Raw genomic sequence first — 14054 nt, 5'->3', positions numbered from 1 at the left:
ACAGGCAATGTGACATGGGCACAAGGAGATGCTTCTTCCTCTCACTCTCCTAATATTAGGGGGAATTTAATTACTCCATGGGTTAATTCAGAGCTGGAGATTTTTCCACTCAGCTGGCTATGCAGAAGCAGCCTAACCACGTAATGTAGGTGCTTAACAGAGGGGCAAAAAACTCATGGATCAAAAACTGACAGAGAGAGAAAACAAGCTGGATGAACAGGGCATTTAATAGAACAAAAGTTAATTCTGTGTCTTCTAACTGCAAACTAGGACTGATTCTGCAGAAATCATAAATGAATTCATGACAGTCAAGACCAGCCAAAGAACTGTGAGAAATGCCAGATACTTTTGAAGTTAGCTGAGCATGCAGAAGAAACTCAGTATTGACGGATAAATCCAAGCAAATATATAGTAGAAGGAATAATTTGAACCAATCAAACATGTTACTGTTGTCTAAGTTAAATGTAGCCACTCTGGGACACTTCAGCATCAGTTTGAAGGGAGGGCGTGGGAAGAAGCATGTAATGAAAGGCAACGTATTTCCAGCACCAACTGCAATGGGATTTGTTTAAAGCAGATTATATTTTTGGATGCACCAGGCATGGGACAATAAGATCATAGAGTTCTACTGAGAACAGCGTGTTCAATTCTGAAGTGTCTGTGTATCTCCAAAAAAAATTTAAGAGCGGTAAAAGGAGTTCAGAGATCAGTGATGGGATTAGCAGAAATGTGGAAAACCTTCCACTAAAAGCAAGACTGAATGGGTTGAATTTTTTTGTGTAAATAAAAGAGAGGCATGATAAAAAGACCATAAAGTAATCATAAAGATTATTGTTAAGTTATAAAGATTATGTAAAAGCTCATAAAGCAAGTAAGAACATATGATCTTTTTCATTCTGTTACCAGACAAATTAAAACAAACAAAAAATAAATTAATTACAGAAAAATTAAAAAAACAAAACAAAAAAACTTTTATGCAGATTAAATTAACCTGTAGAACTCCTTCCCACTGCATGCGATTGAGCCAAAAGTTCACTTTATAAACTGATTTGATGTTTGTATACCTATAAAATTGCCCAAAGACAACCTCGGGGGGTGGGAGGGGGGGGTGGGAACATATATACTTGAATTTGTAGGATGTTAATTCACTGCACAGTACAGACATATGCAAAGCATATGCATTGCAAAGACATATGAAAAGAGCAAGAATTTTCCTGTATAAGCAAAGAAACATTATATTTGCCCATGAAATCTTTTTTTTTTTTTCTGCTTTGCTCTGAGAAGCAATTGTTGTTAGGCAGTCTGTAGCAAAGAGATTAGATAAGGTGGACTAATGGTATAATTTGCTGTGATAGGACAATGATCGCATACTTGGCCTATTAATGTGTTGTTGCTTTTAAAATAACATTCTCTTCTGTTATGGACAGCCACTGCAAGAAATGTACTTAACTAACTTTATTTGCAATGGAGTATTTTTCATTAAGACAGGCTGGAAAGATATCTCATGATTAAGTGACTCAGAAAGAGCTCCAAAGAGAAAAGAAATATTCTTTACACCCAGACCCAAATCCTGATAGTTTCAGACCTAAAAGAAAATTATAAGCAACTGGCAGAAGGAAATTAGCAGAAAAAATGGAAATCCAACCTTTACTACAGCATACACTAACATATATAGACCTTCGTACAGCATTATAAAAGATGACAGAAGCAGCCTGGGGTATGTATGGACACCACAGTTTTAGATCCAGTTCATGCTCCTGGGAAGTGCACACTTTTATAAACACACACACACACCTGCCCTTTTGTTACTGTCCACTGCACCCCTTGTGCAAGAAACCCAGCCTCACACTACTGTGACTTCCTCCCTAACACTGCTGTTGGATAATGTCTCTCTGAGCTCTTGTGAGCATGAACAACTTCAGACTCCACCTCTAACTCTCCCCACTACTCGAATTCATCCTTCCCAACTGCTGACAATCTATTAAGTCCATGTAAAAACAAATATATGCAGACAAAAAGACAGACATGTGTAAAGAATTTGTTATGCTTAATTATAATTCTATGAGGTCCATTTAGACTGTCAGATGTACTACAGACCAGCCTCTCACTCACCTCTGCTTGGTTAGAGACACGTTGTTGTTTTTTTCCCAAAGCCATGCTCTGTTTCCCAGTACAGACAGTATTGACCTTACCTTCGAAATCTATTAGGACAAACAACTACTAGAAGTAAAGACATTTGTTTAGTTCCTGTTGTGGTCACATGAGGCATAAAACCTTTGTATCTGGAGAGCACAAAAGCTGAATGAACTGGGATACAGGCTCTCTGTAGCATGAGATTTCAGAGTCACCTTTTATTGATTACCACCTCAACTCTTCCTTATCATAAAAATTTTTACTTACACAGAACTCTTAAAAACCAGCATAGCTCATGTACTCTGTGTGCCCCAAAATGCTTTGGGTAAACCATATCATCTGTTTGATGATTTTGAGGTAGCTGAGGCCACAGAATTTGAGCTGTTCAGTGAAAAACTCATGAAAAAAAAGAAATATCATAGCAAGACTTCTTGGATCCAGGCCCTACATGTAACATGTTGAGTCAGAGATGATCCCAAAAACTTATTTTTCTTTTTCAAGAAATAAAAAAGAAGACAACCCAAAAAGAAAAAAAAAAAATCAAAGTGACTACAGACTGAGAAAGTATTTGCTCCATCTCAAAAATACCTATAAACAGTTCTAATGACTAGTACAAAGATTTTCATTCCTTGAGTTCTAAAAGTCACAGAAATTCACGTGTTGCAAAGATATTGTTGAAGCCTGACACACTACAAAACACACCAGTGGAGACAGGAACAGAGAGACAGAGCACATTGACAGCATATTCAATTCATCATGACATATGAGACTACCTTAGTAAATCAAAAAGTGACAAAGTATATCCACAGCCTAGGTACAACACCTATTACTGAGATGCATCTGTAACAGGGTTAGTTAGACCCAGGGGACTAACAATACAGCAGTGCTTTCAAATCTGCCCATACTCTAGGCCAGAAATTTGGTAAAATTAGTCCTAAACTATTTTCTGTGGCCTGTGATCTCTGTCATCTGAGAGCTGACTTCAGAAGATCCTGTCCTGACATATCCCAGAATTCCAGCTTCTTCCTGGGTCAAGATTTTGAGTCACAGAAGTTCCTGAACAAATAAGGACATAAGGTTTTCAGAAACATTTGCAGTTTGGACTCATTTTTTTTCCACCAGCTTTATTCTTCCTAATTTCCAGTCATTCATTAGCTGCTCACATATCTGCAAATGCCAAAGGTTGCTTCCAAAATAGTAACATCAAGATATTAAAGCTGTCTCATTTCAGTAGTAAAGCAAGCTTTTTTTCCATGCTCTCATCACTAGCACACAAAGAACAAGAATACCAAGATCCTCCTTAGACTTTGTTTCATTGTTCTAGTTGTAAAAATACCAAGTTGCTGGTCATTCACAAAGTGTTTATTCAATTAGAGAATGGCAGTATTTCTTTCCTCAATCTATTTCCCATAGAGCAAGTTTTTGTTGAGGTTATTGTTGTCATTGTTGTCTGAATGGTATGAAGCTGCGTCAGGGGAAGTTCAGCTTGGACAGCAGGGAAAGCTTCTTTACTGAGAGAGTGGTTGGTCACTGGAACAGGCTTCTCAGGGAAGTGGTCACAGCACCAATCCTTCCAGAGTTCAAGGAGTATCTGGACGGCACTCTTAGTCATATAGTTAAGTTCTAGGTAGTTTTGCAAGGAGCAGGAAGTTCGATTCAATAATCCTTATGAATCCCTTTCAACACCAGAAATTTTGATTTGATTATTCTGTGAATAAGAAGTCCTCTTCCCTCTCCTTTACCATTAGAAACCAGAGTTTCGAATTTAGGATAAGGACAGTGTCAATCATAGCTATTATGATACTTGAGCCACTTGCAACATTTTAGGATTTTCCATGGAAAACACCTTCCTTTTTAATAAAGCTGTTTGGACACAACTGGCCTCCCACCACCTAAGAACTGCTATAGGTCCAAACACAGGCTTAGGATGCCAATGGAAAATTCTAGATGTGTTAAACATATTTTTTAAAAAAAAAACATATAAACATGAACATATAAAAAAATTCCATATGTGCTAACTTTAAAATCAAGAGATGTAGACCTTTGGAATTGCCTGATAAAGTTTTGGAAAGAGTTTCCACTGTTGGCTTTTGTTTTAAAACAGTCATCTTTCTCTAAGAGTAATATAGTTTTCTGTTAAAGGTTGGGGTACACACTATCCCAGAAAAGCAGATTCTTTACAGGTAAATGTAGCTCTATGGTTCTTTTCTCCAGGAGCAGTACAAGGAAGGAGTGCATGTTCTTGATTTTTGAGTTTTCAAGAGAAAACAAGGCCTACAAATAAATAGCCTCTTTGGGCAGAACACTGAATACTGTCCCTATATGCTAGGCTTCCTGCATACAATGCAGCAACAAACCAGCAGTTACACAGTCATGTATTTTACACGTGTGAAACCTGTGAATAGCATGGTTTGATTAATACTGTAGGATAACAATTCTAAATAGAAAAAAATCACATTTTTGTTAGGCAACTCTGGTGGTCAAACATCCACTCTTGGAATGAGGCTAGTATGTTACTATTCATAGCCCCCATTAGTAATATGTTTCCTATTCATGCATATAACCAAGGAGTATTGCTCATACTTCTTGTATATGACAAAAACATTTTTTTCTTATTGTAACTGCTATTGCAGTAGGATGCCCAAGGCATGGGAATCTGCACACTTCATCATTCAAGGACTACCTTTGCTCAATTTTTGTTTTCTTCAATACCCCCTGCCTTCAAAAGCTAAGGATTATTTTAATGCCTTCCTTCCCACTGGTAGAGTAGAACATAGAGTTTCCCCTGAGGCTATGGTGCACAATAAGCTGTGTATCTGTCTGCTGCAGTATTGCAGGCTTGGCACCTTCTGCTGCAGACCAAGGGGGTAATTTCTACGACATCCTCCTTCATAGCTGTCCACAAAGCAAAGGTCTTGAAGTTCTTAGCAAAGCTTCACTTTTTTTATGTATCAGCATGAGGTTGTACGATCATCAGTCTGCACTGTCTGCCTGTATTAAGCACACCAGTATAACAGACAGACCATCAGGTTCAAAAATTATTACAAGCCAGCCACCACTTGTAATTTATGTTTTTTTCAACATAAAGCCCCTACTCACAGTTAGCATAATTCATACATATTTCATGTTGTACTGTATTATAATTTACCCGCAAACATAGATATGGAAGTTTATCCAAGAAAATACATTTCCTGCATTGTGCCCATTCCTTGCTGAAACAAACAGAAATTGCATTACTTAGTATTTCACACCAGTATCTTCATTACACTTTCTTATCCTTTTCTGCTGCAGTAGTACCCCAAAGGAGAAAAAAAGAAGAAATGCAGAAATTTGTCTGTCTAGTAATTTAGACATATATATAGCCAATACAGTCTCAAAACCTGTGTATCAAAAAGCTCAAATCTGTCCTGTACATATGAGGTCTGTAAGATTTTATTTCCATTAACTCCCTAAAAAATCACAATTCTGGCATTTCGTGTGGATGAACCAGCAAATGCATCGACCAAGGGAAAGTTTCTTCTAAATTACTCAGCAAAAACAATAACAAAGCTGAATTACATGTATCCATGCCAAAATATAACTTTCCTGCTATGTGTCAGCCTTTTTACTTTTTTTTACTGCTCATTTTTAAATATGTGGAAAAGAGCGTAGAGAAAAATCTCACCTGGGAGAATCTGGCAAACTAATTACAATTTTAGAAAAGACACCTGTAGTGAGTTGCATAATATCAGCTAAAATCTCCTAAGGGTAACAAGAAAATCTATGTTGCAAGGCTGGGAGGGAGTGGCTGCTAAATCCATAGCTGCAATCTATTAATGCACACATACATATGCACTCACATTGACATAATACTCTTACATACACTATACACTGCATCTCTGCTTTGAATCTCAGTCAGAAATAATTACATATTTCTCTTAATGTCAGAATGAAAGAATTCCAGGTGCAAAAAATAGCTGTTATACAGCCATTTTAAGTGTGTTGAGCATGCTGAATAAATGAGGCTGATCCTGCTGCTTTGGCTCTCCTTGCTCACTTTTCCTGCTCTGCAAGAGGACCTACTCCCTCGGGCTCCACTGGGCAGGCTGCACACTGCAAGTAGTCTGGTACAGCCTCCTTCCCAAGAGCAGCCTCACACACCCTGACCCAGGACAGCACACAAAATGGGATTCCGAACAGCATTTCAGTGGAAGAACAGGAGTATTCTTTACACTATGAATTGAGAACACCTCCCTGTTTCAGCAGTGTAACATAAGCTGAATCCAAAATACAGTATTTTTTAACAAGGACCGTTATGTAAGACAATCTAAGATAAAGACATCTGAATATCAAATTAAATGTGCACAAAATATAATGTGAAAATGTTTACTGTTTTATTTTTAAATTTATCATAAAAAGGATAGTTTTGAAATTGCTATTTTACCAGCCAACATTTTTTTTGCTAGTCTTTTTTTTTAATAAATATTCTTTTCTATAGTGCATACAAGTACATACTGTAGGCATATACATAATTTGTAGCTATGACTACACAATGTGTGTACAACTGTAACTAGACTGTGTTCTTTGAACACTGGTTTCTCTTTATACATGTAAGCACAACAGCATAATCTGAATTACAGTAATTAAAACTTGCAGTGGAAATTAAATTTCATGAAGCATTTAAAACCTTAAGTGAACACAAATCTCAAAGGACTTCAAAAATTGAAATACCTTCTAGTCTCTATATGAGACTTGTGTTGAGGAACAAATTAGAATAACTTTTGTTTATCACTGAAAATAGTTTTCTTCTAAACAAACAAGAAGAATAACATCAAGCAAAGCTTGGTTTGGCTCCTCAGGTGTGCAGACATATTCCAATTTCCTTTCCACAATGATTTTTATGCAAATCAATGCTGCACAATCTCCTGACCTCTTTTACCATCATACTGGGACAATGACAGTTAAATAATTGGACTGGCATTTTTGTAGGATATTTTATTTTAAATTAAAAAGTTAGTGCAGGACAATTGAAATGAAAAGAATGTGACTTTCTGTTAATTCCAAGCTGATCAAGTACCAGCATTTCATGCCAAACGGAGTAAAGCAAACAAAGTGATTTAGGCTATAAGTCCATTCATTCCCATGTGCATGTACTTCACACCCCCCTCAGTTGTTAATTCCTAACAACAATGCTTTCATCCAGAACAAGGATAATGAGAAAAAACCAAGCAGTGTTCCTTGGGGAACTGTTACACTAAAAGTTACCTGAGGTCTAAACCCCACTTGTGCCTCCTGCACGTGATAAAGATGAGCAAAGCATTCAACACTCCTGGCTGATTTAAAATCCAAATATGCAAACAGCATTATGGAATCCAGACAGACTATTCTGCTTCACTGATGACAGATGCAGAAGAAAGCTGGTCTGATTAATCTTTTGACTTTGAACCAGTAGAGAAGTGGACACTTTGCTTTAAAGAGCAATGCAGAGCCCCAGCTGAAGAGCAGGTGCTGTACGGTATTTGCCTTTCCTGCAGAGGATGCTAGCTAGCAGGACCAAGCAGCTGACCATGAAAATTCTTGGCCCTAAGTGACCCAAGAACAGATTATAAATCCATCCTATAAAATACAGCAAAAGCCCCGTTTGTTCTTCCACCCTTTCAACATGTGATGTTATACATTTGCGATTCTCTTATTTTATTGGGCTCTTTAGAAAGCTGTTTATGATCATTTGCGGGCAAAACAAAGGCTCATTGTAAACTCTCTTTTAAGTAAGTTGGAAGGTCAATATGAAACAAAGGGCACCACTTTCATAACTGCTTACATGCAAAGTATGCTTGTGTGTGTAATATCACAATGCATTTCAGCAAAGGGATAGAATCCTAGCTAATTACAAAGCGAACATATCATAGTAATGCATTAGCAGCCCAAGAAATTCCTACTGAATTGCATATATCTGAAAATAGAAAGACATGCTTGTGCTGAAATTTAATTATCTTGGCAAAAACTGTGAGGACTTGATTCTCAGAAGACATAAACACAAAACTCTGCTTTACACTCCCAAGGATCTAATTCTTTGTTTATTCAGACAAGCACCATCAGATAAAACTTACCATTTGGATTGACTAATTTGCCTTCATATTTATAGTAAGTAACACAATTACAGCCTGGTTTGTGAGCAAGGGAAAGAATATTTCTAACCTACAAATACAAGGTCTGAAAGAGACAATCGGTGTGCTCTGCCAGGTTAAAAAAGTTAATGCTGCTGTATTCCACCCTAAGCAAAGAAGACAAGCCTTTTCCAAGGACAGGTCTGACTGAAATGCTTTTTTATGGGTTCAAAGTAAAACATTATGGTAAAAAAATGAATACAGCTTTGTTTGTTTCTTCCGTCATCGTTAGCAATAGACATAAGGGTATTCTGGTTTTGAGTCCATATGGAAAGACCATCAACACTTTCTGCTTCTGGGTCCTTTGCCAAAATACCATATCCCACATGCCTTTTACCTTAAAACATAAAAGAAAAGGTGTTGTTCTGGTCAAATAAAGAAATAATTTTTACTAGCATACGTCTAATGTTAAAGCTGCCTAAATCCTGCCAAAGACATTACAACACCATCTGCAAAACAGATTTTCATTAAATTGATCAGTTTAAAGTTAAGCAGCTAGGCAGATGATGCTTTTGAGCTAACCTTTAACCTTTAACCTTCTTAAACTGAAATCAGGTCACTCCTTTTGGGTAATATCTTTGCCACTTGAGAACATGGGAGGTAAAGTGATTTTTTTAAAGTGAAATTTAAAAATCATAGCATTAATAATGTTGCGGTTCAATATTTTGTCAATAAAAGGAAGACCAAGTCACTCCTTGCACAGCTGAGTGTTAGTCTGCTAACTGCTGCCTCTCACTTTCCCTGAGCTCCTAAATAACTGCATATGCAATGCAAACTGCAGTAAATATACAGTACAAAAGCAATATCTGTTGAAGGCATTACCAGCTAATCAAATTATATTTTTTAATAAACTAGCTTCAAATATTTATTTGTGATTAGAAATTGATCATGTCATTCAGTTACTTGGTTAAGTAAATTTTATTTTAAGCCATTCCAGTTTAATTTACAAAAAGGCTATCCTGTACTTTTTTATTTATTAATAAAAGTATTTTGAAACTATTTTATAGTTTCAGGACATGATATATGTGGTTCCCTGAATCAAAAACTTTTGACTAACCTACAAAATGGCTGCCTTAAGAGCAGTTCCAGCTATATGTATTTTACATCCACAGCGACAGATCACCGTCCTGCCTCAGCTTCCCAAATCTGCAGAACCTGAATGCTTCCTCCTGTAGTATGGAAATGCACTCTGTTGCTATAGAAGCTTTCTCTGTTTACTTGTGGAGTCACTGAATTCTTCTTGATGGATGCTGCCAAGAAATTGCAACTCTTCAGTGGTTTAATTTGCTAATATCGAGCTCCACAATTCCAAAAGTAAGTCTTTGGGAAATTCATTTAGGCCAAGCTGAGTTCACTCAGGGTAAGGCCATCCTTGTTCTGGCTCTTAGCAGCCACATTACCAACATCATTTAAATACTCCACTTCTGTGAGGAACAACCAGGCCATTTCTTCTTTAAATAACTTAGAAAACAACTAAAGGTTCCACTCTGCCACATTTAGAATCTAACTCTAAAAGTGACATTTCCGTACTGCCTAAAATTATACAGCTTCAGAAGAGAAGCTCTGATGTTCATGGTTCCTTCAAAAGCTACAACTATGAAAAGACATCCTTTTATTCCATCAATAGTTAAGCACAGGGAAAAAAATCAAGCTGTTACAGCAACATTTATAAAAAGAAAATTCACAAAACAATAACATTTAAATAAATATAAATGACTGAAGAAAAACTTTGAGGTATTTGACAAAGCAAAGGAACAAAGTCACAGATTCTTCTTCTGTGCTTTCAGATGGTTTTAGTATTAAACTTTTTATTGCCGAAACACATTCACAACACCTTAATTTTAAAAGAGTTAAGAGGAACTGCTTGAATATAAACACAATTCATGAATATTCGATATTGCTCCCAAGGCATATATCTATTATTCATACAAATTAATGTTCTTTTTTTCCTTAGGTGCTCTAAAAGTTTATCTGATGTATCAAGACAAGAAAGTTTACAACCCTCTTGGTGGCAACAGCTTCACCAAAACCTGACAAAACTATCAAGTCTGCTAGCAGATAACTTAACAGACTTTCAAAACTGCATTTATTTACATTTTCAGGCCTGAATGTACACTTACAATTAAGAGTAAAGTTTTCTGGGTGATGTACCGAGGCATTACATTCTATTACAGAGCATGCACATCTCGGACATTTTGGTCATTTGGGACATGTTGTTGCCAACCCCAAATCTTAGAAAATAACACTAATACTCCAACTGTTACTTTAAACATGACACTCCTTCAAATGAAAGTTAAAATGAAATTATATAAAAATAGTGTATGCGTGAGTATATGCTATCTGCTTTCTGAGAGTCATTAAACCTAGCGGGGTTCAAATTTCCAAGATTCTCTAAGAAATCATGAGGGACATTTTTAGTGATGAGGGCCAAGAGCTAATACTCTCTCCCTTAGCATCCCACATCAAATATTTTGTAGGACAGGCTGGAAACCCAAACATATTTGATTAAGGTTTCTCTAGGGATCAGGTTGAGTGAATGAAGAGCAAGTAATGTTTTGAGTAAATAGTTGGTGTACCTTGCGACTATAGATTTTTGTAAAAAAATAAGCAGCTGGCATCTTATTTTCAACGGTCTCAGAAACTTTGGCAGTCAAGCCATCTGAGAAATCCTTCTTCCTTCCCTTCTCCTGCTCTCTCATTCCTGTCTGTGGCACCATTTGCAGTAGCATTTCCTTGAATGGTGGCATTATAGAACAATAATTGAAATAATGAAGGCTAACACTAAAAAAAAAGCCAACAAAAAAACCCAAACAAACAAAAACAAAACAAAAAAACCCCCAACAAAACAAAACAAAAAACCAACAAACAGATGGGGACCAAAAATGTGGGGTTTTGTTTTGCTTCTTTATAAAAACCCCAACTTAAGAGTGTGGCTGCACAGTGTAAATGGAGGAAGCAAGGAATGGTTTCACCGATGACAGGCAGCAGGAGCCTCTGAACGAGGTTTTGCTGCTGAGGCAGGCTGTGTCACTAGACTCTTAGCTCTTTTTTATACTTTTCAAAACAAGATTTTAGATCTTAAGAAAAAAAACAGCAAAAAATAACACCATCTAGAATGAAGGAAAAATACAATTCAAATTAAATATATTATTAAGCAGAGCAGACAGCAATGTGGGACAGTTTAATAGACCAAAACTTGTGTTACTGCCATTTTTGCTCACAGCAGATGCACCAATGTTACAACTATCAGGTTATAAAATGAACATCTATGACATTGCCTGTGCATCATGTGTTAGCTCAGACCAACCACTTGAACATGGCTGAACACCAGAAAAAAGTTATTTCTTGCTCAAATTAGAGGTCTGCTGAGACTTTTCCATATTTGTTCTGTATGTACAGGTCTTCAACATGATTAGAAAACCAGCATAGTTGCTGTAATCAGCAGATGACTCCTGATAGTTTAGTTATCACAGATTTCTAGTATAAATCAATAGGTAACACTTGCAAAATGGATTTTCTAATCATATTTAGAGCTTGTTACAGTGACTAATGGTTTGCAATATTTCCTGAATTTTTATATTCCCTAGACAAAAGAAGTTTTTAATAAGTTACAAAGTTATTCATCTTGGAAATGAATGTGTTATATTTTGTACATGAACCAAGACAATCAAGCCAATCCAGTAAACACACTGCAGAAAATAAGTTACCCCATAATTAGGGTTTGGAAAAAGTCATGACAAGTTGTGTAATAAATGGTATTCATCACTCCCACATATTCATTATATCCACATAGTTTTTTCCAGTAAAGATAAAAATATAGTTGCCATTCTACTAACATATTTATCTACACCACACCCTTTCATGTTTGTGAAAAATCATTACTGGAAAAGAAGGGCAGACAAAAGGATGACAGTGCTTACTTCTGAATAGCCTTTGTAATAATGTGGCATATTGCCTGTGCATACTGAAAATACCAATGTAAAATAACTTGGCTGTGATACATTATGGCTGCAAACAGATACATATGCCAGAAAGTGATCTCCTTATGATTTCCCTATGAACGGTATGGGAAAAACATCATTTTCCATAATCTCTGTCAAGCTTCTGATCAAAACGTAATGGACAAAGTCTGAAAAGGTTATGAGAGATGTAAAACGCCTCTAGTTATTTATTACAAGAGAACTGCAAAAAAAAAAAAAATCCAAAACCTTATGGACCCTGTGTTTGCAGAAAGTGCCTCCTAAATGACACCCCCAGGCGACTCCACAGGACTTATCTGGATCACTCCTTCCTGACTAACCTGCAGCTTTTGTTTGACTTTATGCACGTTCAATAAACTTTTACTCGACTAATTAATCAAAGTCCTGTTTGATGAGCACTGAAAAGGTTAATTTCCCAGCCTACTTGGTGCTGGCTGGAGTTGCTGTCACAGACTTACCTTGTAGAGTTTCAGGGCTGCCTCGTGCCTGTGATTGGTAGTATGCAAGCGCAATTTATCCACGCTGTTGGTGTAATAGTCACAGGCGTTACATTTCAGGTGAACTGGGTTGCCAATGGCAATACACTTCAGCCTCCACTCATTAGTTTTGCCACCTTCTTTAATGTGAGCCACCAGTTGATATTTCTGCATATGTTTGTCAGTCTTGCAGTGGAGCTGGAAGTTCGCTTTGAGCTGAGTGTTGTAGTTACAGAGCTTGCACTGGTAGATGTCTCCAATTACAGCCCTCCACTCCTCTTCGGGGAGTGAGCGCTCACTGCTCACATGCACACTTAGGGCCTCCAGGCTGTCAGAGGTGAATTTGTTGCAAACAGCACACTGGAATAGCTTCAGCGCTGGGTCACTGATATAAGGTGACAGCTCTCCTGCAGTAAGGAGGGACAGGTCATCACCCATTAGCTGACCACTGGCAAGCCGGATTTCAGGCGGCAGCTCATTATTTACTACAGGAAAAAAAAAATTAAAAGGGAAAGTAGAGACCAGCAAGCATAGCACACACAAAGGAATCCGTAAAATAAAGCCTTGACAAGGAGTTTGCTTTCTCTAGAGCTTAAACTATAAAAAGCTGTAATAGGATTGAATCAGGATCAATTACAATCATCCCTTTCAGCTTCTAAATTCCCTCATCAGATAGCTTTAATTACTCCTACTGGGCATGATGTCATTCTGGAATTTGTATTTTCAAAGGCATGAAAGTTGATCAATACAATAACAAAACAGCAATGCTTTTGTAACTTAAAAGGCAAGATTAACTTACACAGCACTAATTGTAGTTTTGTTATATCCTTTAAACGATGGTAGAGGTAGGTCAATATATATATATATATATATATATATATATATATATATATATGTATATCTACAATATATTAATTAGGTTAAGCGTATCTAGACTGATTTAGCTACTTTTGGTACCACATCTCAGCATTCCTAATTTTAAAATATACCCGGTGAACAACATGAGGAAAATTTAGGTATGTCAAAAGGAAACATTACAAATTAACAAACTCTAAGAACCCTTTTTAGTATGAGTTGGCACCATTAGGTAACAGATTAATAGTACACTGCTCACACATGAGCATTTGATTCCAATTTGCCCTTCTCTTACACTTGGAATACAGACAATTTGCTAACTATAAAGGGGCATTGTCAGGTAAGAAAGAAAAGACTGCATTCCTGCTGGAAAAATGTTGACCTATTCAGATAATTAAAAACTGAGGAAAACAGAGCTGTCTGTATCTTTCCTAGTTTGTTAATTTGATAGTACCTCATTATGT

The 14054-nt window shown here is 36.8% G+C and overlaps 1 protein-coding gene across 3 annotated transcripts in view; it reads right to left on the bottom strand.

Annotated features, from left to right (window-relative positions):
• ZFHX4 (zinc finger homeobox 4) overlaps window positions 1-14054 on the bottom strand; it is a 123547-nt gene that overhangs the window by 106616 nt on the left and 2877 nt on the right. For 2 of the 3 annotated variants that reach the window (XM_062489767.1, XM_062489776.1), the window contains exon 2: window positions 12718-13220. In XM_062489767.1, the coding sequence (XP_062345751.1) occupies window positions 12718-13220 (503 nt within the window). The remainder of the gene's footprint in view (window positions 1-12717; window positions 13221-14054) is intronic. The other variant, XM_062489787.1, reaches the window with a different exon arrangement.

Source organism: Cinclus cinclus, chromosome 1, assembly GCF_963662255.1.
Source record: "Cinclus cinclus chromosome 1, bCinCin1.1, whole genome shotgun sequence".
Lineage (NCBI taxonomy): Eukaryota > Metazoa > Chordata > Aves > Passeriformes > Cinclidae > Cinclus > Cinclus cinclus.
The sequence above is the reverse complement of the archived record's forward strand: the minus strand, read 5'-3'. Positions and strand labels throughout refer to the sequence as shown.